We start from the raw sequence: 23,273 nt of genomic DNA, 5'->3' as shown, positions 1-23,273 counted from the left end.
GTGTTGGTGAGGGTGTGTGTTGGTGAGTGGTGTGTTGGTGAGTGTGTGTTGGTGAGTGTGTGTTGGTGAAGGGTGTGTGGTGGTGTGTTGGTGAGTGTTGGTGTGAGGTGTGTTGGTGTTGGTGAGTGTGTGTTGGTGAGTGTGTGTTGGTGAGTGTGTGTGTTGGTGAGTGTGTGTTGGTGAGGGTGTGTGTTGGTGAGTGGTGTGTTGGTGAGTGTGTGTTGGTGAGGTGTGTTGGTGTTGGTGAGTGTGTGTTGGTGAGGGTTGTGTGTTGGTGAGTGTGTGTTGTGTGAGGTGTGTGTTGTGAGTGTGTGTTGGTGAGTGTGTGTTTGGTGAGGGTGTGTGTTGGTGAGTGTGTGGTTGGTGTTGGTGAGTGTGTGTTGGTGAGTGTGTGTTGGTGAGTGTGTGTTGGTGTTGGTGAGTGTGTGTTGGTGAGGGTGTGTTGGTGTTAGTGAGTGTGTGTTGGTGAGTGTGTGTTGGTGAGTGTGTGTTGGTGTTGGTGAGTGTGTGTTGGTGAGTGTGTGTTGGTGAGTGTGTGTTGGTGTTGGTGAGTGTGTGTTGGTGTTGGTGTGTGTGTTGGTGAGTGTGTGTTGGTGTGGGTGTGTTGGTGTTGGTGAGTGTGTGTTGGTGAGTGTGTGTTGGTGAGGGTGTGTTGGTGTTGGTGAGTGTGTGTTGGTGAGTGTGTGTTGGTGAGGGTGTGTTGGTGAGGGTGTGTTGGTGAGGGTGTGTGTTGGTGAGTGTGTGTTGGTGAGTGTGTGTTGGTGAGGTGTGTGTTGGTGAAGGTGTGTTGGTGTTGGTGAGTGTGTGTTGGTGAGGGTGTGTTGGTGTTAGTGAGTGTGTGTTGGTGAGGGTGTGTGTTGGTGAGTGTGTGTTGGTGAGTGTGTGTTGGTGAAGGTGTGTTGGTGTTGGTGTGTGTGTGTTGGTGAGTGTGTGTGTTGGTGAGTGTGTGTTGGTGAGGGTGTGTGTTGGTGAGGGTGTGTGTTGGTGAGTGTGTGTTGGTGAGTGTGTGTTGGTGAAGGTGTGTTGGTGTTGGTGAGTGTGTGTTGGTGAGGGTGTGTGTTGGTGAGTGTGTGTTGGTGAAGGTGTGTTGGTGTTGGTGAGTGTGTGTTGGTGAGGGTGTGTGTTGGGTGAGTGTGTGTTGGTGTTGGTGAGTGTGTGTTGGTGAGTGTGTGTTGGTGAGCGTGTGTTGGTTGTACCTGTCAGTCCACCTCTCTCCAGTGGTTAAATGATGCCCATTTCTGGAGCTGAATTGGTGTCACTTGGAGGGAAGTGATGTGAAGCCCCACCCAGTCCAATGACGCTGCTGCCCTGTAACTCCCAGGAGCTGTTCATGGCCCGTTCAGCACTGGGCATTCCACCTGCCTCACACTCTTCCTGCCACATCGGCAAACCACAGGGATTTACATCTACCTCCCGCCACACCGTGTCAGACAGGACAGACTCAATTCCTCAGGTAACAACATTGTGCATTTACCTAGCACCTTTGAGGTGATAAAACAAACTCAGGAACATCACTCAGGTAGAATCCCACTCTGAGCCAAGTTGCGGGATCTCAGAGAGGGGGTGTAGGGGCTGGAGGGGTTACAGTGATAGGGAGGGGGGTGTAGGGGCCGGAGAGGGGTTACAGAGATAGGGAGGGGGTGTAGGGGCTGGAGGGGGTTACAGAGATAGGGAGGGGGTGTAGGGGCTGGAGGGGGGTTACAGAGATAGGGAGGGGGTGTAGGGGCTGGAGGGGGTTACAGAGATAGGGAGGGGGTGTAGGGGCTGGAGGGGGTTACAGAGATAGGGAGGGGGTGTAGGGGCTGGAGGGGGTTACAGAGATAGGGAGGGGGTGTAGGGGCTGGATGGGGGTGACAGAGATAGGGAGGGGGTGTAGGGGCTGGAGAGGGGTTACAGAGATAGGGAGGGGGAGTAGGGGCTGGAGGGGGGTACAGAGATAGGGAGGGGGTGTAGGGGCTGGAGAGGGTTACAGAGATAGGGAGGGGGGTGTAGGGGCTGGAGGGGGTTACAGAGATAGGGAGGGGGTGTAGGGGCTGGAGGGGGTTACAGAGATAGGGAGGGGGTGTAGGGGCAGGAGGGGGTTACAGAGATAGGGAGGGGGTGTAGGGACTGGAGGGGGGGTACAGAGATAGGGAGGGGGTGTAGGGGCAGGAGGGGGTTACAGAGATAGGGAGGGGGTGTAGGGGCAGGAGGGGGTTACAGAGATAGGGAGGGGGTGTAGGGGCTGGAGGGGGTTACAGAGATAGGGAGGGGGTGTAGGGGCTGGAGAGGGTTACAGAGATAGGGAGGGGGTGTAGGGGCTGGAGGGGGTTACAGAGATAGGGAGGGGGTGTAGGGGCTGGATGGGGGTGACAGAGATAGGGAGGGGGTGTAGGGGCTGGAGAGGGTTACAGAGATAGGGAGGGGGAGTAGGGGCTGGAGGGGGGTGACAGAGATAGGGAGGGGGTGCAGGGGCTGGAGAGGGTTACAGAGATAGGGAGGGGGTGTAGGGGCTGGAGGAGGGTGACAGAGATTGAGAGAGTTTATGGATATGGAATGTTGGGAAGTGCTCCCATAGCCTGGAGCAGTATTCCCGATGAGGAGTCAGGAATCGATAAAGTGATAACCGTGATGTTGTTAAAGATTTACCGGATAATGATCTGATTCAGGACGTACCGATCAGAGAAAGTGCGAAACACAATCACCTCTTGGGAGAGAAGGCAGGGCAGGTGACCGTGGTGTCAGTGGGGGAGCACTTTGGGGCCTGTGACTATAATTCTGTTAGTTTGAGATCGTGTTGGAAAGGATAGACCAGATCTAAAAGTTAACCTGGAAATCAGGTGCAGTACGGTGACTCAGTGGTTAACACTGCTTCTGCGAGGCAGCACTTGGAGACCGGGGTTCAGCTGCAGGCTCAGATGATTATCTGTGTGGTTCCACCCCACGTCTCTGTGGGTTTCCTCCCACTTTCAAAGATGTGCACGTTAAGGTGGATTAGCCAGGGGAAGTGCAGTGTTACAGGGAGGGGTATGCTCTTTGTGGAGGGCCGGTGTGGACTCAATGGGCTCAATGGCCTGTTTCCACGCCGGACAGATTCCACATTGGGGGGGGGGGGGGGGGGGGGGGGAGGGAGGGCGGGGGAGGAGGGGGGGTTGGGGGTGGGGGGGAGAAGGTCAATGTTTAATGTTATTCGACAGGAAGGTTCAAACGTTGATTGGAGGGGGTCTGTTTGTAGAGACAGAGACATGTGACAAGTGGGAGGCTTTCAAACTGGAATAACAGGAGTATGTTCCTGTGAATGTGAACAGCATGGCTGGAAGGTTTAACGCCTGCTGGATAACGGGAGAAATGGAGGCTCCAGTAAAGATAAAGGAAGCATATGTCAGGTGTACCCAGTAGGGACTGAGTGGATCCCTGGAGGACAATAAAAGCAGCAAGAGTATACTTAAGAGGGAAATCAGGAGGCAAAAAGGGGACATGAGATAGCTTTGGCAAATAGAATTAAGGAAAATCCAAAGGGTTTTTACAAATATATTAAGGACAAAAGGGTAATGAGGGAGAGAATAGGGCCCCTCAAAGATCAGCAAGGCGGCCTTTGTGCGGAGCCGCAGAGACAGGGCAGATACTAAATAAATATTTGGCATCAGTATTAACTGAGAGAAGGACATGAATGGGAGAGAACTTGGGGAAATAAATAGTGAGATCTTCAAAAGTGTCAGGTGTCTTGAAAATGAAGAAGAGGACATCTTAAAACACAAAGATGGGTAAATTCCCAGGACCTGATCAGGTGTACCCGAGAACTCTGTGGGAAGCTAGAGAAGTGATTGCTGGGCCTCTTGCTGAGATATTTGTATCATCGATAGTCACAGGTGAGGTGTCGGAAGACTGGAGGTTAGCAAACGTGGTGCCACTGTTTAAGAAGGGTGGTAAGGACAAGCCAGGGAACTATAGACCGGTGAGCCTGACCTCGGTGGTGGGCAAGTTGTTGGAGGGAATCCTGAGGGACAGGATGTACATGTATTTGAAAGGCAAGGACTGATTCGGGATAGTCAACATGGCTTTGTGTGTGGAAATCAGGTCTCAGAAACTTGATTGAGGTTTTTACAGAAATAACACAGAGGATTGATGAGGGCAGAGCAGTAGATGTGATCTATATGGACTTCAGTAAGGCGTTCGACAAGGTTAGATGAGATTGGATCTAGGGGGAGCTAGCCAAATGGATACAGAACTGCTCAAAGGTAGAAGACAGGAGGGGGGGGGGGGGGGGGGGGGGGGGGGGGGGGGGGGGGGGGGGGGGGGGGGGGGGGGGGGGGGGGGGGGGGGGGGGGGGGGGGGGGGGGGGGGGGGGGGGGGGGGGGGGGGGGGGGGGGGGGGGGGGGGGGGAGGGGGGGGGGGGGGGGGGGGGGGGGGGGGGGGGGGGGGGGGGGGGGGGGGGGGGGGGGGGGGGGGGGGGGGGGTGGGGGTTGTTTTCAGATTGGAGACCTGTGACCAGTGGAGTGCCACAAGGATCGGTGCTGGCCCTCTACTTTTTGTCATTTACATAAATGATTTGGATGTGAGCATAAGAGGTACAGTTAGTAAGTTTGCAGATGACACCAAAATTGGAGGTGTAGTGGACAGTGAAGAGGGTTACCTCAGATTACAACAGGATCTGGACCAGATGGGCCAATGGGCTGAGAAGTGGCAGATGGAGTTTAATTCAGATAAACTCGAGGTGCTGCATTTTGGGAAAGCAAATCTTAGCAGGACTTATACACTTAATGGTAAGGTCCTAGGGAGTGTTTGTGAACAAAGAGACCTTGGAGTGCAGGTTCATAGCTCCTTGAAAGTGGAGTCACAGGTAGATAGGATAGTGAAGAAGGTGTTTGGTATGCTTTCCTTTATTGGTCAGAGTATTGAGTACAGGAGTTGGGAGGTCATGTTGTGGCTGTACAGGATATTGGTTAGGCCACTTTTGGAATATTATGTGTAATTCTGGTCTCCTTCCTATCGGAAAGACGCTGTGAAACTTGAAAGGGTTCAGAAAAGATTTACAAAGATGTTGGAGGGTTGGAGGATTTGAGCTACAGGAAGAGGCTGAACAGACTGGGGCTGTTTTCCCTGGAGCTTCGGAGGCTGAGGGGTGACCTTATAGAGGTTTATAAAATCATGAGGGGCATGGATAGGGTAAATAGACAAAGTCTTTTCCTGGGGTCGGGGAGTCCAGAACTAGAGGGCATAGGTTTAGGGTGAGAGGGGAAAGATATAAAAGAGACCTATGGGGCAACTTTTTCACACAGTGGGTGGTACGTGTATGGAATGAGCTGCCAGAGGATGTGGTGGAGGCTGGTACAATTACAACATTTAAAAGGCATTTGGATGGGTATATGAATAGGAAGGGTTTGGAGGGATATGGGCCGGGTGCTGGCAGGTGGGACTAGATTGGGTTGGGATATCTGGTTGGCGTGGACGGGTTGGACCGAAGGGTCTGTTTCCATGCTGTACATCTCTATGACTAGTGAGGGGAGGGGAGCAGTGTTTGTGTGTGTGTGTGTGTGTGTGTGGGTGGGTGGGTGGGTGGAGGGAGGTTGTGGGGGGGGGGGGGGTCCGGCTGGCTGGGATTATGGGGTAAGAGGGTCCTCAGTATAGATGGGGTGGGCAGGAGAGTGATGTAGGAGTCCTGTCCCAGCACATGAACCACACCATTCACCCCTCCTTCCCTCCCTCCCTCCCTCCCTCCCTCATGTCAGTCTACAGACAGTCCATAAGCTCACTCAGGATAGTGTTACACTTGGACAGGCCATTGGGCCCAACCCTCTGTGTGAGCTCAAAGAATGATTCCCCCTTTCCCAATAAATCCCTAACATTCCCCACCCCCACACCGACTCTCTCTCTGCAGACTCCCCCTTTCCCAAAGTTTCCCTGACATTCCAACGACATGTTGAAAGCTCCTCGTGAGTCTGAACATTGCCTCCCACCAACTCGCTGTTTAAAAGAAAACATGGCTTCTTGGAAGCAGCTTGTTCGGAGGATTCCACGTCACACTGAGGAGTGCGGAATGCAGTTTGGTGACATGCTGGAACTCTGGATCTGTTTGTCCTTTGTGATCAGGGAGCTGGACCGGTTCCGAGCTGACAATACACCGTACCCCACCCCATTCCTCACTGTACCCCAGCCCATTCCTCACTCTACCCCACCCCATTCCTCCACTGTACCTCAGCCCATTCCTCACTGTACCCCACCCCATTCCTCACTCTACCCCACCCCATTCCTCACTGTACCTCAGCCCATTCCTCACTGTACCCCACCCCATTCCTCACCGTACCTCAGCCCATTCCTCACTCTACCCCAGCCCATTCCTCACCGTACCCCACCCCATTCCTCACTGTACCCCACCCCATTCCTCACTCTACCCCACCCCATTCCTCACTCTACCCCACCCCATTCCTCACTGTACCCCACCCCATTCCTCACTGTACCCCACCCCATCCTCACTCTACCCCCCCACCCCATTCCTCACTCTACCCCACCCCATTCCTCACTCTACCCCAGCCCATTCCTCACTGTGCTCCACCCCATTCCTCACTGTGCTCCACCCCATTCCTCACTGTACCCCACCCCATTCCTCACTCTACCCCACCCCATTCCTCACTCTACCCCACCCCATTCCTCACTCTACCCCAGCCCATTCCTCACTGTGCTCCACCCCATTCCTCACTGTACCCCAGCCCATTCCTCACTGTACCCACCCCATTCCTCACCGTACCCCACCCCATTCCTCACCGTACCCCACCCCATTCCTCACTGTACCCCACCCCATTCCTCACTCTACCCCACCCCATTCCTCACTCTACCCCACCCATTCCTCACTCTACCCAGCCCATTCCTCACTCTACCCCAGCCCATTCCTCACTGTGCTCCACCCCATTCCTCACTGTGCTCCACCCCATTCCTCACTGTACCCCACCCCATTCCTCACTCTACCCACCCCATTCCTCACTCTACCCAGCCCATTCCTCACTGTGCTCCACCCCATTCCTCACTGTGCTCCACCCCATTCCTCACTCTACCCCACCCCATTCCTCACTCTACCCCACCCCATTCCTCACTCTACCCCACCCCATTCCTCACTCTACCCCACCCCATTCCTCACTCTACCCCACCCCATTCCTCACTCTACCCCACCCCATTCCTCACTCTACCCCACCCCATTCCTCACTCTACCCCACCCCATTCCTCACTCTACCCCACCCCATTCCTCACTCTACCCAGCCCATTTCCTCACTCTACCCCAGCCCATTCCTCACTCTACCCCAGCCCATTCCTCACTCTACCCCAGCCCATTCCTCACCGTACCCCACCCCATTCCTCACCGTACCCCACCCCATTCCTCACCGTACCCCACCCCATTCCTCACCGTACCCCACCCCATTCCTCACCCTACCCCACCCCATTCCTCACTCTACCCCAGCCCATTCCTCACCCTACCCCAGCCCATTCCTCACCGTACCCCAGCCCATTCCTCACCCTACCCCAGCCCATTCCTCACCCTACCCCACCCCATTCCTCACTCTACCCCACCCCATTCCTCACCGTACCCCACCCCATTCCTCACTGTATTCCAGCCCATTCCTCACTGTACCCCAGCCCATTCCTCACTGTATTCCAGCCCAATTCCTCACTGTACCCCAGCCCATTCCTCCACCGTACCCCAGCCCATTCCTCACTGTACCCCAGCCCATTCCTCACTCTACCCCAGCCCATTCCTCACTGTACCCCAGCCCATTCCTCACCGTACCCCACCCCATTACTCACTGTACCCCAGCCCCCTTCCAAATCGCGGAGAGGTGGAGCTGTAGGCATCCATCTGGAAACACAGCTTTCGAGAATCTGCCCCCTTCATTCCATCACTGAGTAACAGGCTGAACAGAACGTGAGGAGACAGTGAGGACTGCAGATGCTGGGGATCAGAGTCGAGAGTGGGGTGCTGGAGAAACACAGCAGGTCAGGCAGCATCCAAGGAACAGGAGAATCGACGTTTTGGGCATAAGTCCTTTATTAGGAATGATAAGATCTTTTACTCCGAGAGAGATCGAAGCTAGACAGACAGTTAGTTTACATGGAGCATTGGGTAGGTGAGGTTGGGAATACTCTGAGCAGCTGGGGATCTAAGGAAGGCTGTTAAGTTTCAAAGGAGCTTTACTGGATTAAAACGTGGAATGGGGGGAGTGATTAAATGAGGAACAATGAGACAGACCGGGCTGGTTCTCACTGGAGGTTGGGAGAGTGTGAGGTGATCTGACTGAAAGGTATAAGATGGTGAATGGTCTGCACAAGGAGACGATGGGACACGGGGGTAAAATGAGTACTTCCCACCTCACACAGAGAGGAAGAGAAATACCTTCTCTCAGGGTGTTGTGCAGCTCTGGAAGGTTTTGACCTCAGGATGAGGGGAGGAAGGTCAGTGACTACTCTGAAGGAGAAAGTTGAGAAATTCCTGGTGAGGTAGAGGGGTCAAAGGTGGAAGTTGAAACACAAGGAGATCAGGTTGAAATGGCCAACCCCTCATACGCTCATATTTGACTCATGGGAGCAGCTGGTTGAGCTGACACAGATGGCAGTGATACCCACCAACCGAAGAAGGGTGGTCGGGGATATGTTCAATCTCCTGGTCAGGGTGATGACACACAACTGTCACTCCCCTCCGAAGGACACCCTGGGAAGCTCAGCTCAGCACCGGGCACAGATCAAGGAGTGAGAACACACGAGGAGACACCCAGCCAAAAACAGCCACTGACATTCAGACAAGGGGCAAGGGACTCGGCCATGATCAACCCCAGCACAACAGAAACCTCCCCTAACCCAACCCAACCACGACCAACCCTGCTCCTGAAGGGAATCACAGCAGGGAGGATGGAGGGGGAGAGAGTGAGGGGGGATGGGGAGGGGGAGAGAGTGAGGGGGGATGGGGAGGGGGGAGACAGTGAGGGGGGATGGGGAGGGGGGGAGACAGTGAGGGGGGAGGATGGAGTGGGAGACAGTGAGGGGGGAGGATGGAGGGGGAGACAGTGAGGGGGGAGGATGGAGGGGGAGACAGTGAGGGGGAGGATGGAGGGGGAGAGAGTGAGGGGGAGGATGGAGGGGGAGACAGTGAGGGGGGAGGATGGAGGGGGAGACAGTGAGGGGGGAGGATGGAGTGGGAGACAGTGAGGGGGGAGGATGGAGGGGGAGACAGTGAGGGGGGATGGGGAGGGGGAGAGAGTGAGGGGGAGGATGGAGGGGGAGACAGGGAGGGGGGAGACAGGGAGGGGGGATGGGGAGGGGGAGTCGGGGAGGGGGGATGGGGAGACAGTGAGGGGGAGGATGGAGTGGGAGACAGTGAGGGGGGAGGATGGAGGGGGAGACAGTGAGGGGGGATGGGGAGACAGTGAGGGGGGAGGATGGAGTGGGAGACAGTGAGGGGGAGGATGGAGGGGGAGAGAGTGAGGGGGAGGATGGAGGGGGAGACAGTGAGGGGGGATGGGGAGACAGTGAGGGGGGAGGATGGAGTGGGAGACAGTGAGGGGGAGGATGGAGGGGGGAGAGAGTGAGGGGGGATGGGGAGTGGGAGACAGTGAGGGGGGAGGATGGAGGAGACAGTGAGGGAGGATGGGGAGGGGGAGAGAGTGAGGGGAGGATGGAGGGGGAGACAGGGAGGGGGGATGGGGAGGGGGAGTCGGGGAGGGGGGATGGGGAGACAGTGAGGGGGGATGGGGGAGGGGGAGAGAGTGAGGGGGATGGGGAGGGGGAGACAGTGAGGAGGGAGGATGGAGGGGGAGACAGTGAGGGGGGAGACAGTAAGGGAGGATGGGGAGGGGGAGACAGTGAGGGGGGATGGGGAGGGGGAGACAGTGAGGGGGAGGATGGAGGGGGAGACAGTGAGGTGGGAGGATGGAGGGGGAGACAGTGAGGGGAGGATGGAGGGGGAGACAGTGAGGGGGGGAGGATGGAGGGGGAGACAGTGAGGGGGGAGGATGGAGGGGGAGACAGTGAGGTGGGAGGATGGAGGGGGAGACAGTGAGGTGGGAGGATGGAGGGGAGAACAGTGAGGTGGGAGATGGATGGGGGGAGACAGTGAGGGGGAGGATGGAGGGGGAGACAGTGAGGTGGGAGGATGGAGGGGGAGACAGTGAGGGGGAGGATGGAGGGGGAGACAGTGAGGGGGGAGGATGGAGGGGGAGACAGTGAGGGGGGAGGATGGAGGGGGAGACAGTGAGGTGGGAGGATGGAGGGGGAGACAGTGAGGTGGGAGGATGGAGGGGGAGACAGTGAGGTGGGAGGATGGAGGGGGAGACAGTGAGGGGGGGGAGACAGTGAGGGGGGATGGGGAGGGGGAGTCAGTGAGGGGGGGATGGGGAGGGGAGTCAGTGAGGGGGGGATGGGGAGTCAGTGAGGGGGGGGATGGGGATGGGGAGGGGGAGTCAGTGAGGGGGGATGGGGAGGGGGAGTCAGTGAGGGGGGGGATGGGGAGGGGGAGACAGTGAGGGGGAGGATGGAGGGGGAGAGAGTGAGGGGGAGGATGGAGGGGGAAACAGTGAGGGTGATGGGAGGGGGAGACAGTGAGGGGGAGGATGGAGGGGGAGACAGTGAGGGGGGGATGTGGAGGGAGAGACAGTGAGGGGGGAGGATGGAGGGGAGACAGTGAGGGGGAGGATGGAGGGGGAGACAGTGAGGGGGGAGGATGGAGGGGGAGACAGTGAGGGGGGAGGATGGAGGGGGAGACAGTGAGGTGGGGAGGATGGAGGGGGAGACAGTGAGGTGGGAGGATGGAGGGGGAGACAGTGAGGTGGGAGGATGGAGGGGGAGACAGTGAGGGGGAGGATGGAGGGGGAGACAGTGAGGTGGGAGGATGGAGGGGGAGACAGTGAGGGGGGAGACAGTGAGGGGGGATGGGGAGGGGGAGTCAGTGAGGGGGGGATGGGGATGGGGAGGGGAGTCAGTGAGGGGGGGATGGGGATGGGGAGGGGGAGTCAGTGAGGGGGGGATGGGGAGGGGGAGACAGTGAGGGGGGATGGGGAGGGGGAGACAGTGAGGGGGAGGATGGAGGGGGAGAGAGTGAGGGGGAGGATGGAGGGGGAAACAGTGAGGGGTGATGGGGAGGGGGAGACAGTGAGGGGGGAGGATGGAGGGGGAGACAGTGAGGGCGAGGATTCAGGGGGAGACAGTGAAGGGGGAGGATGGAGGGGGAGACAGTGAGGGGGGAGGATGGAGGGGGAGACAGTGAGGGGGAGGATGGAGGGGGAGGATGGAGGGGGAGACAGTGAGGGGGGAGGATGGAGGGGGAGACAGTGAGGGGGAGGATGGAGGGGGAGACAGTGAGGGGGGAGGATGGAGGGGGAGACAGTGAGGGGGAGGATGGAGGGGGAGACAGTGAGGGGGGATGGGGAGGGGGAGTCAGTGAGGGGGGATGGGGAGGGGGAGAGAGTGAGGGGGAGAGAGTGAGGGGGTGATGGGGAGGGGGAGAGAGTGAGGGGGGATGGGGAGGGAGAGACAGTGAGGGGGAGGATGGAGGGGGAGACGGTGAGGGGGGAGGATGGAGGTTGAGACAGTGAGGGGGGAGGATGGAGGGGGAGACAGTGAGGGAGACAGTGAGGGGGAGGATGGAGGGGGAGACAGTGAGGGGGAGACAGTGAGGGGGGATGGGGAGAGGGAGACAGTGAGGGGGGATGGGGAGGGGGAGACAGTGAGGGGGGAGGATGGAGGGGGAGACAGTGAGGGGGAGGATGGAGGGGGAGACAGTGAGGGGGAGGATGGAGGGGGAGACAGTGAGGGGGAGGATGGAGGGGGAGACAGTGAGGGGGAGGATGGAGGGGGAGTCAGTGAGGGGGGAGGATGGAGCGGGAGACAGTGAGGGGGGAGGATGGAGGGGGAGATAGTGAGGGGGGATGGGGAAGGGGAGACAGTGGGGGCGGAGGACGGAGAGTGAGACAGTGAGGGGGGGATGGGGAGGCGGAGACAGTGAGGGGAGGATGGAGGGGGAGACAGTGAGGGGGGATGGGGAGGCGGAGACAGTGAGGGGGAGGATGGAGGGGGGAGACAGTGAGGGGGGAGGATGGAGGGGGAGACAGTGAGGGGGGAGGATGGGTGGGAGACAGTGAGGTGGGATGGGGTGGGGAGACAGTGAGGGGGGAAGATGGAGGGGGAGACAGTGAGGGGGAGACAGTGAGGAGGGTTGGGGAGGGGGAGACATTGAGGGGAGAAGATGGAGGGGGAGACAGTGAGGGGGGAGGATGGAGGGGGGAGACAGTGAGGGGGAGGATGGAGGGGGAGACAGTGAGGGGGGAGGATGGAGGGGGAGACAGTGAGGGGGGATGGGGAGGGGGAGACAGTGAGGAGGGTTGGGAGGGGGAGACATTGAGGGGAGAAGATGGAGGGGGAGACAGTGAGGGGGGGAGGATGGAGGGGGAGACAGTGAGGGGGGGAGGATGGAGGGGGAGACAGTGAGGGGGATGGGGATGGGGAGGGGGAGACAGTGAGGGGGGAAGATGGAGGGGGAGACAGTGAGGGGGGAAGATGGAGGGGGAGACAGTAAGGGGGGAGGATGGAGGGGGAGACAGTGAGGGGGGAGGGGGAAAGAGTGAGGGGGGGAGGGGGAGAGAGTGAGGGGGAGGATGGAGGGGGAGACAGTGAGGGGGGGAGGGGAGACAGTGAGGGGTGAGGATGGAGGGGCAGACAGTGAGGGGGGAGGGGGAGGGGGAGACAGTGAGGGGGGAGGATGGAGGGGGAGACAGTGAGGGGGGATGTGGAGGGGAGACAGTGAGGGGGGAGGATGGAGGGGGAGACAGTGAGGGGGGATGTGGAGGGAGAGACAGTGAGGGGGGAGGATGGAGGGGGAGACAGTGGGGGGAGATGGGGAGGGGGAGACAGTGAGCGGGGAGGATGGAGGGGGAGACAGTGAGGGGGAAGATGGAGGGGAGACAGGGAGGGGGGGAGGATGGAGGGGGAGACAGTGAGGGGGAGGATGGAGGGGGAGACAGGGAGGGGGGAGACAGGGAGGGGGAGACAGTGAGGGGGAAGATGGAGGGGGAAAACAGTGAGGGGGAAAACAGTGAGGGGGGAAAGATGGAGGGAAGATGGAGGTGGAGACAGTGGGGGGAGAAAGTGAGGGGGGGGAGATGGTGGGGAAGACAGTGAGGGGGGAGGATTGAGGGGGAGACAGGTGAGGGGGGAGACAGTGAGGGGGAGACAGTGAGGGTGAGGGGGAGGGGGGGACAGTGAGGGGGAGGATGGAGGGAGAGACAGTGAGGGAGGAAGATGGGGAAATGGAGGGGGAGACAGTGGGGGGAGACAGTGAGGGGGGGAGATGGAGGGGGAGACAGTGAGGGGAGACAGTGAGGGGGAGACAGTGAGGGGGGGAGATGGAGGGGAAGACAGTGAGGGGGAGGGGGAGACAGTTGGAGGTAGACAGTGATGTGGGAGGGGGAGACAGTGAGGGGGCAGGGGGAGACAGTGAGGGGGGAATTTGGAGGGGGAGACAGTGAGGGGTAGGATGGAGGGGGAGACAGGGGGAGACTGAGGGGGTGGGGGGAGGATGGAGGGGGTGACAGTAAGGGGGGAGGGGGTGACAGTGAGGAGGGAGAGTGGAGGGGGAGAAAGTGAGGGGGAGGATGGAGGGGGAGACAGTGAGGTGGGAGGATGGAGGGAGAGACAGTGAGGGGGGAGGATGGAGGGGGAGACAGTGTCGGGGAGGATGGAGGGGGAGACAGTGGGGGGGGGGCGGAGGGGGATACAGTGTCGGGGAGGATGGAGGGGGAGACAGTGTCGGGGAGGATGGAGGGGGAGACAGTGGGGGGGGGCGGAGGGGGAGACAGTGTCGGGTAGGATGGAGGGGGAGACAGTGGCGGGGGAGGGTGGATGGAGAGACAGTGAGGGGGAGGATGGAGGGGGAGACAGTGGGGGGGAGACAGTGGGGGGGGAGGGTGGAGGGGGGAGGGTGGACTGGGACTGAGGAAGGAGTCATGTGCCCTCAATCCTGATGTTTACAGTTTATTAGCAGCATGTACCTACATCTGGACGTGTAACCACCATCCTCCTGTCTCTGGGTCTGTGACACCAACAAGATACCAAACCTGTTTCAGATAAGACACTGTGCCAAGTGGGAAACAAACACAGGTGTCCTCCCGCTGAGTACAGGGCAACAGGGTCGACAGTGTGGGAGGGGCAGTTTTGTGAGGGTTACGGAGTTACAGAGCAAGGCTGGATAGACTGGGAGGGGAGGGGTGTCAGACATGGAGAGTAACACAAATATACGAAAGGCCTATGATGATGGAGTGTCGCACTGTCGGAGGGTCAGTGCTGAGGGAGCGGGCACTGTCGGAGGGTCAGTGCTGAGGGAGGTGGGCCCTGTCGGAGGGTCAGTGCTGAGGGAGTGGCCCTGTCGGAGGGTCAGTGCTGAGGAGTGGGCCCTGTCGGAGGGTCAGTGCTGAGGGAGCGGGCACTGTCGGAGGGTCAGTGCTGAGGGAGTGGGCCCTGTCGGAGGGTCAGTGCTGAGGGAGCGCCGCACTGTCGGAGGGTCAGTGCTGAGGGAGCGGGCCCTGTCGGAGGGTCAGTGCTGAGGGAGTGGGCACTGTCGGAGGGTCAGTGTTGTGGGAGCAGGCACTGTCAGAGGGTCAGTGCTGAGGGAGTGGGCTCTGTCAGAGGGTCAGTGCTGAGGGAGCGCCGCACTGTCGGAGGGTCAGTGCTGAGGGAGTGAGCACTGTCGGAGGGTCAGCGCTGAGGGAGTGGACACTGTCAGAGGGTCAGCACTGAGGGAGCGGGCACTGTCGGAGGGTCAGCGCTGAGGGTGCGCCGCACTGTCGGAGGGTCAGTGCTGAAGGAGTGGGCACTGTCGGAGGGTCAGTGTTGTGGGAGCAGGCACTGTCGGAGGGTCGGTGCTGAGGGAGTGCCGCACTGTCGGAGGGTCAGTGCTGAGGGAGCGGGCACTGTCGGAGGGTCAGTGCTGAGGGAGTGGGCACTGTCGGAGGGTCAGTGCTGAGGGAGTGGGCTCTGTCGGAGGGACAGTGCTGAGGGAAGTGGGCACTGTCAGAGGGTCAGTGCTGAGGAAGCAGACACTGTTGGAGGGTCAGTGCTGAGGGAGTGGGCACTGTTGGAGGGTCAGTGCTGAGGGAGTGGGCACTGTCGGAGGGTCAGTGCTGAGGGAGTGGGCTCTGTCGGAGGGACAGTGCTGAGGGAGTGGGCACTATCAGAGGGTCAGTGCTGAGGAAGCAGACACTGTTGGAGGGTCAGTGCTGAGGGAGTGGGCCCTGTCGGGGGGTCAGTGCTGAGGGAGTGGGCACTGTCGGAGGGTCAGTGCTGAGGGAGTGGGCCCTGTCGGAGGGTCAGTGCTGAGGGAGTGGGCCCTGTCGGGGGGTCAGTGCTGAGGGAGTGGGCACCGTCGGAGGGTCAGTGATGAGGGAGTGCCGCACTGTCAGAGGGTCAGTGCTGAGGGAGTGCCACACTGTCAGAGGGTCAGTGCTGAGGGAGGGGGCACTGTCGGAGGGTTAGCGCTGAGGGAGTGGGCACTGTCAGAGGGTCAGTGCTGAGGGAGTGGTCACTGTCGGAGGGTCAGTGCTGAGGGAGTGCCACACTGTCAGAGGGTCAGTGCTGAGGGAGCACCGCACTGTCGGAGGGTCAGTGCTGAGGGAGTGGGCACTGTCGGAGGGTCAGTGCTGAGGGAGTGCCGCACTGTCGGAGGGTCAGTGCTGAGGGAGTGGGCACTGTCGGAGGGTCAGCGCTGAGGGAGTGGGCACTGTCGGAGGGTCAGCGCTGAGGGAGTGGGCACTGTCAGAGGGTCAGCGCTGAGGGAGTGGACACTGTCAGAGGGTCAGTGCTGAGGGAGCGCCGCACTGTCGGAGGGTCAGTGCTGAGGGAGTGAGCACTGTCGGAGGGTCAGCGCTGAGGGAGTGGACACTGTCAGAGGGTCAGCACTGAGGGAGCGGGCACTGTCGGAGGGTCAGCGCTGAGGGTGCGCCGCACTGTCGGAGGGTCAGTGCTGAAGGAGTGGGCACTGTTGGAGGGTCAGTGCTGAGGGAGTGGGCACTGTCGGAGGGTCAGCGCTGAGGGAGTGGGCACTGTCGGAGGGTCAGCGCTGAGGGAGTGGACACTGTCGGAGGGTCAGCGCTGAGGGAGTGGACACTGACGGAGGGTCAGCGCTGAGGGAGTGGACACTGTCGGAGGGTCAGTGCTGAGGGAGTGGGCACTGTCAGAGGGTCAGTGCTGAGGGAGCGCCGCACTGTTGGAGGGTCAGTGCTGAGGGAGAGGGCACTGTCGGAGGGTCAGTGATGACGGAGCGGGCACTGTCGGAGGGTCAGTGCTGAGGGAGCGGGCACTGTCGGAGGGTCAGTGCTGAGGGAGTGCCGCACTGTCGGAGGGTCAGTGCTGAAGGAGTGGGCACTGTCGGAGTGCCGCACTGTTGGAGGGTCAGTGCTGAGGGAGTGAGCACTGTCGGAGGGTCAGTGCTGAGGGAGTGGGCACTGTCGGAGGGTCAGCGCTGAGGGAGTGGACACTGTCGGAGGGTCAGTGCTGAGGGAGTGGGCACTGTCAGAGGGTCAGTGCTGAGGGAGCGCCGCACTGTCGGAGGGTCAGCGCTGAGGGAGTGGGCACTGTCGGAGGGTCAGCGCTGAGGGAGTGGACACTGTCAGAGGGTCAGTGCTGAGGGAGTGGGCACTGTCGGAGGGTCAGTGCTGAGGGAGTGGGCACTGTCAGAGGGTCAGTGCTGAGGGAGTGGGCCCTGTCGGAGGGTCAGTGCTGAGGGAGCGGGCACTGTCAGAGGGTCAGTGCTGAGGGAGTGGGCACTGTCAGAGGGTCAGTGCTGAGGGAGTGGGCACTGTCGGAGGGTCAGTGCTGAGGGAGTGGGCACTCTCGGAGGGTCAGTGCTGAGGGAGTGGGTACTGTCGGAGGGTCAGTGCTGAGGGTGTTCTGCACTGTCAGAGGGTCAGTGCTGAGGGAGTGGGCACTGTCAGAGGGTCAGCGCTGAGGGAGTGGACACTGTGGGTCTGGGGGTGGAGGAGGGAGTGAAGTGTTGGGCTGGCTCAGGGAGGAAGTACCTGAGTTTGTTTGGACTCCCCCGCCCTGCCCCACCAGGAGCTAAAGTTTCTGAAGCTCTTCTGAAGGCTGGGCTCAGTTTCCTGTGGAACAGGTTTTTACACAGCTCTCTGGTGACTATCGAACATGTAAACAGGACAGGTATCCGACTTGAAGTTGAAATGGGTCTTTCGGTTTCTGTCTGAACCCATGTTTACTCAGAACGTTGTCTGACTATTCCACTGCCTGGGGCATCAGAGCAAGATTCCGATCCTTATCACACACACGACGTTCCCAAAAGATAGCGATGGGCTGCAGGATCACTGGCCTGTTCTCTTTCCCCTCTGTGTAGATTGTTGTGGATTGAAATGAGAAATAGCCTAGTTTAAAAACCAGTAAACTTCTTAAAACCTGAAGTGAGCCAGTTTATTATCCCTCACCAGTTGTTGTGTGCTGTGGCTTTAAGCAGTAACACAGTGAATATCCCAGTTGGCCTGTGGTGGCTGTGAAGAGGTGAGAGAGACCTGGCGAAGGGAGATTATTCTGTTTGCTCGGGCTTGCTGTTCTTCAGTGTTCACGGTGAACCTGGAGTTTGGGACGCGGAACGGCTCCTCACTTTTCCTTTGCCTTTCACCTGAAACGTAGCAGCCAATCATTGCATAGCAAGACCCCATCCTCAGCGATGTGGGATGACCCAGAACATCAGGGTGTTGTGATATTAGTACAGGGATAAGTATTGGCGCCAGGACCCTGGTGAACTTCGCCCCTTAATGACCATGGGGTCTTATACACATGTACCCATCACCGAATAGGTCACAGTTCAATCTTACATCTGTAAGACAGCAATTCCGACAGTGCCCACTCCCTCAGCACCGACCCTCCGACAGTGCGGCACTCCCTCAGCACCGACCCTCCGACAGTGCGGCACTCCCTCAGCACCGACCCTCCGACAGTGCCCGCTCCCTCAGCACCGACCCTCCGACAGTGCCCGCTCCCTCAGCACCGACCCTCTGACAGTGCCCGCTCCCTCAGCACCGACCCTCTGACAGTGCCCGCTCCCTCAGCACCGACCCTCTGACAGTGCCCACTCCCTCAGCACCGACCCTCCGACAGTGCGGCACTCCCTCAGCACCGACCCTCCGACAGTGCGGCACTCCCTCAGCACCGACCCTCCGACAGTGCCCACTCCCTCAGCACCGACCCTCCGACAGTGCGGCACTCCCTCAGCACCGACCCTCCGACAGTGCGGCACTCCCTCAGCACCGACCCTCTGACAGTGCCCGCTCCCTCAGCACCGACCCTCTGACAGTGCCCGCTCCCTCAGCACCGACCCTCTGACAGTGCCCGCTCCCTCAGCACCGACCCTCTGACAGTGCCCGCTCCCTCAGCACCGACCCTCTGACAGTGCCCCCTACCTCAGCACTGACCCTCTGACAGTGCCTCCACCCTCAGCACTGACCCTCCAACATTGCGGCGCTCCCTCAGCGCTGGCCCTCCGACAGTGCCCGCTCCCTCAGCACTGACCCTCCGACAGTGCCCGCTCCCTCAGCACTGACCCTCTGACAGTGCCCGCTCCCTCAGCACTGACCCTCTGACAGTGCCCGCTCCCTCAGCACCGACCCTCTGACAGTGCCCGCTCCCTCAGCACCGACCCTCCGACAGTGCGGCACTCCCTCAGCACCGACCCTCCGACAGTGCGGCACTCCCTCAGCACCGACCCTCTGACAGTGCCCGCTCCCTCAGCACCGACCCTCTGACAGTGCCCGCTCCCTCAGCACCGACCCTCTGACAGTGCCCGCTCCCTCAGCACCGACCCTCTGACAGTGCCCGCTCCCTCAGCACCGACCCTCTGACAGTGCCCGCTCCCTCAGCACCGACCCTCCGACAGTGCCCGCTCCCTCAGCACCGACCCTCCGACAGTGCGGCACTCCCTCAGCACCGACCCTCCGACAGTGCGGCACTCCCTCAGCACCGACCCTCCGACAGTGCCCGCTCCCTCAGCACCGACCCTCCGACAGTGCCCGCTCCCTCAGCACCGACCCTCCGACAGTGCCCGCTCCCTCAGCACTGACCCTCCGACAGTGCCCGCTCCCTCAGCACTGACCCTCTGACAGTGCCTCCACCCTCAGCACTGACCCTCCAACATTGCGGCGCTCCCTCAGCGCTGGCCCTCCGACAGTGCCCGCTCCCTCAGCACTGACCCTCCGACAGTGCCCGCTCCCTCAGCACTGACCCTCTGACAGTGCCCACTCCCTCAGCACTGACCCTCTGACAGTGCCCACTCCCTCAGCACTGACCCTCTGACAGTGCCCACTCCCTCAGCACTGACCCTCTGACAGTGCCCACTCCCTCAGCACTGACCCTCTGACAGTGCCCACTCCCTCAGCACTGACCCTCCGACAGTGCCCGCTCCCTCAGCACTGACCCTCTGACAGTGCCCCCTACCTCAGCACTGACCCTCTGACAGTGCCTCCACCCTCAGCACTGACCCTCCAACATTGCGGCGCTCCCTCAGCGCTGGCCCTCCGACAGTGCCCACTCCCTCAGCACCGACCCTCCGACAGTGCCCGCTCCCTCAGCACCGACCCTCCGACAGTGCGGCACTCCCTCAGCACCGACCCTCCGACAGTGCCCACTCCCTCAGCACTGACCCTCCGACAGTGCCCACTCCCTCAGCACTGACCCTCCGACAGTGCCCGCTCCCTCAGCACCGACCCTCCGACAGCATGGATCTTAATCAGGACTAGGACAGGGATGATTGAAGTGGAATAGGTGAATTAATTGTTCTCACAAAAATGTCAAAAATAGGACCAGTATTCGGCCATTCGGCCCTGCCAGCCTGCTCCCCCATTCAGTATGGTCACAGCTGATCATCCAACTCTGCTCTCTGTTCCTGTTTTCTCCCTCCCCATACCCTTCAGCCCTCAGAACTGGATCAGATTCCTTCTTGAAAATGGTCAATGTTTTAGCCTGAACACCTTTCTGTGTTTGAGAATTCCCCAGGCTCCCCATGCCTTCTCATCTCAGTCTGAAACAGCCTCCCGTGTGTACCCAGTTCAGGACTCATCAGGAATGCGATCCCACCTCACAGCAAAGACGCTGTGACACGGCGATAACATCTCCCTCGGCTTTCAGACTTAGCCAAGACTACTGAACGCAAACTTCACAAAGCGATGGGATTGGAGAGTGGATTAACGAGGAATATCACGTTAAGTTTTGAGAATGGATGGGATTGGGAGTGGGGGGGGTAGAGTGAGGAATATCGAACGTGTTTTGGGAAGGTTTGGGATGGGGGTGGATTGAGGAATATCAGACGTTCAGTTTTGGGAAGGGAAGGGATGGGATTGGAGGTAGATCAATGAGGAATATCAGATGTTTGGGAAGGGATGGAATTAGGGGGTAGATGAATGGGTTAAATTTCAGGAGAAGCTGAGGATGGAAGCGAATTTCGAAAGGCTATGATGAACGAACGACTGATTTGATGGCTTTCAGACACGAGTGCGGAGCGAGCTCAGTGTGAGATGACCATTCGGCCCCTCCAGATGGCACAGGCGCTTCTGTTGCGAAACCGTGAGCACATGCCAGCCTTGGGCACGGAGTTGTCGGTACCTGGCAGTGAGGAGCTGGTTCGAGGCCTGGGGAACACCAGCTACCAGACCCTGGGCGGCCGTGCTACGGGGGAGCTCATCGCTATCCTGTCGGTAACTTGCAGCCTCTCCTTGGTGACGGTGCTAGGTAACGTCCTGGTACTACTGTCTGTCTGGTTGAACCGGAACCTCAGGACAGTGAGCAACTACTTCCTGCTGAGCCTGGCCTTGGCCGATCTGATCATTGGCCTCTTCTCCATGAACCTGTACACCAGCTACATCATTCTGGGTCGCTGGGCATTAGGTAGCCTGACCTGTGACCTCTGGCTCACTCTGGACTACGTGGTCAGTAATGCCTCGGTCATGAATCTCCTGGTGATCTGCTTCGACCGGTACTTTGCCATCACTCGCCCCTTGACGTACAGAGCCAAGCGGACCCCACAGAGAGCAGCCATCATGCTTGGCATAGCCTGGTGCGTCTCCATCATGGTGTGGGCACCCACCATTATGTGCTGGCAGTACATCGTAGGCCGGCGGGCGGTGAGGGCAGGCAATTGCCACGTCCCATTCCTCTCGGAGCCCCTCATCACCTTCGGCACAGCGACCATTGCCTTCTACCTGCCGGTCGTGATCATGACCGCCCTGTACGCCCGCATCTACAGGGAGACCAAGAGGCGCGCACAGTCGCTGGCAGCCCTCCAGGAGACAGGGGGCGGTGCTGCCAACGGGCAGGGCATGGGCAGGAGGCTGCTGGAGGGTGGGCACTCACCCTCCCCCACATCAGAGGGCCAGTCCTGGCCCAGGGTCATGAGCCACCCAGTCTTGGAGAGGAAAGCCTCCACGGTCAAAGAGAAAAAAGCAGCCAGGACGCTGTCCGCCATCTTGTTGGCGTTTATAGTCACCTGGTCTCCGTATAACGTCATGGTGCTGGTATCAACGTACTGCACCGACTGCATTCCCAGCGGCCTCTGGCAGCTGGGTTACTGGCTGTGTTATGTGAATAGTACCATCAACCCTGGCTGCTATGCTCTGTGCAGCACGGAGTTCCGCGTCACCTTCAAAAGGCTCTTACTGTGTCACTGCGACCCGAGGGAGTGGGCACAGAACGTGCCAGTGAGACAAGCCAGAGGCAGGTAGGAGGTAGGACTCCCTCCTCCACCCTCCAGGAGTCAGGGATCCCACCACACACACACCTGGGGAGGGGGGGTAAACATACAAACCCTTCCCAATTCACCTTTGGCCTGTCCCTAATCACCCACAGCCATCCATCTTGGTGGGTCTAGAGTCATGTGTAGGCCACTCAGGGAGACAAGACCCCTCATTCACTCTGTCCCTGACTGTCACTAAGTCCTCCCCACCAGCCCTCCATAAATAACCCCCTAACATTGTACCCAGCGCCTGGTGACAGGGACAGAGGGGCATGCCCAGGTCTGGGAGAGAGGCTGAGTGGCTTCCTCCTCTTTAAAGGATACAGTCAGGCCTTGCTTAAACACCACTTCAACCAGTCTGTGCACAGCAAGACCCCACAAACTGTGGCTGGGGCACTTTCTGCTCGCATTTTAGAAGGAGCATTACAGTGGGCCATTCAGCCCACCTTCGTCTGCTCCCCCATTCAACGGCTGATCTGATCAACTTCAAATCCTCATCACTGACCCCCAACGCCCCCCCATAACCCCGAAGTGATTCAAAAACCGCTCTCTCTCAGCCTTGAATATACAGAACGACCCAGGCCCAACAGCCATCTGTGGGAAAGAATTTCATAGATTCCTTGCCCTCACAGTGAAGAGATTCCTCACCTTCCATGTGTGACTCCTCACAGAGAGGGTTCCCTCTGGTGCGAGACTGCCCCACAAAGGGTAACAAAGGTGTACGCTTGTGAAGTTCCCTCTGAAGCTTGTACGTTTCAATAAGGTCACCTCTTGTTCTTTGCAACTCCGCTCAACCCAGGCCTGACCTGCTCAGCCTCCCCTCGATCGCTGGGATCAGCTTCCTCTGGGCAGCCTGCAGTGCCGGGAGTTTTTTCCCTCGGAAAAGGGAAACGTTCACTGCCACTCCAGTGTTCGGAAAGCTCGCAGGTATCATGGAATCCCGACAGTATGGAAGCAGGTCCTTCAGCCCGTCGAGTCCACACCAAACCCCCCCCCCCCCCCCCCCCCCCCAAAGAGTATCCCACCCAGACATACCCTATCCCTGTAACCCAAAGACAAAAGACCTATCCATCCCTGGACACTATGGGGACAGTTCCCCCACGGCCAAACCACCCTAACCTGCACATCCCTGGATGCTATGGGACAATTTCCAAATGGCCAATCCACCCTAACCTGCACATCCCTGGGCACTATGGGACAATTTCCCATGGCCAATCCACCCTAACCTGCACATCCCTGGGCACTATGGGACAATTTCCCATGGCCAATCCACCCTAACCTGCACATCCCTGGGCACTATGGGACAATTTCCCGTGGCCAATCCACCCTAACCTGCACATCCCTGGACACTATGGGACAATTTCCCATGGCCAATTCACCCTAACCTGCACATCCCTGGGGACTATGGGGACAGTTCCCCCGTGGCCAATCCACCCTGACCTGCACATCCCTGGACACTATGGGACAATTTCCCATGGCCAATCCACCCTAACCTGCACATCCCTGGGACTATGGGGACAGTTCCCCCGTGGCCAATCCA

At 59.3% G+C, this 23,273-nt stretch overlaps 1 protein-coding gene across 1 annotated transcript; it reads left to right on the top strand.

The window, feature by feature from the left end:
- Nucleotides 1-1,327: 1,327 nt before the first annotated feature.
- On the top strand, nucleotides 1,328-22,720 carry LOC140457141 (muscarinic acetylcholine receptor M1-like). The gene is made up of 2 exons (XM_072551178.1): nucleotides 1,328-1,453; nucleotides 20,491-22,720. Exon 2 carries the CDS (start codon nucleotides 20,520-20,522, stop codon nucleotides 21,720-21,722), a length of 1,203 nt encoding a protein of 400 aa, XP_072407279.1. The 5' UTR covers nucleotides 1,328-1,453; nucleotides 20,491-20,519; the 3' UTR covers nucleotides 21,723-22,720.
- Nucleotides 22,721-23,273: the final 553 nt, after the last annotated feature.

This window comes from Chiloscyllium punctatum, chromosome 31, assembly GCF_047496795.1.
Source record: "Chiloscyllium punctatum isolate Juve2018m chromosome 31, sChiPun1.3, whole genome shotgun sequence".
NCBI classification, from domain to species: domain Eukaryota; kingdom Metazoa; phylum Chordata; class Chondrichthyes; order Orectolobiformes; family Hemiscylliidae; genus Chiloscyllium; species Chiloscyllium punctatum.
This window is presented reverse-complemented; position numbering and strand designations above follow the sequence as displayed.

Coding starts and splice junctions, on each gene's coding strand:
- LOC140457141 (XM_072551178.1), top strand. CDS start 20,520: ATGACCATTCGGCCCCTCCAGATGGCACAGGCGCTTCTGTTGCGAAAC.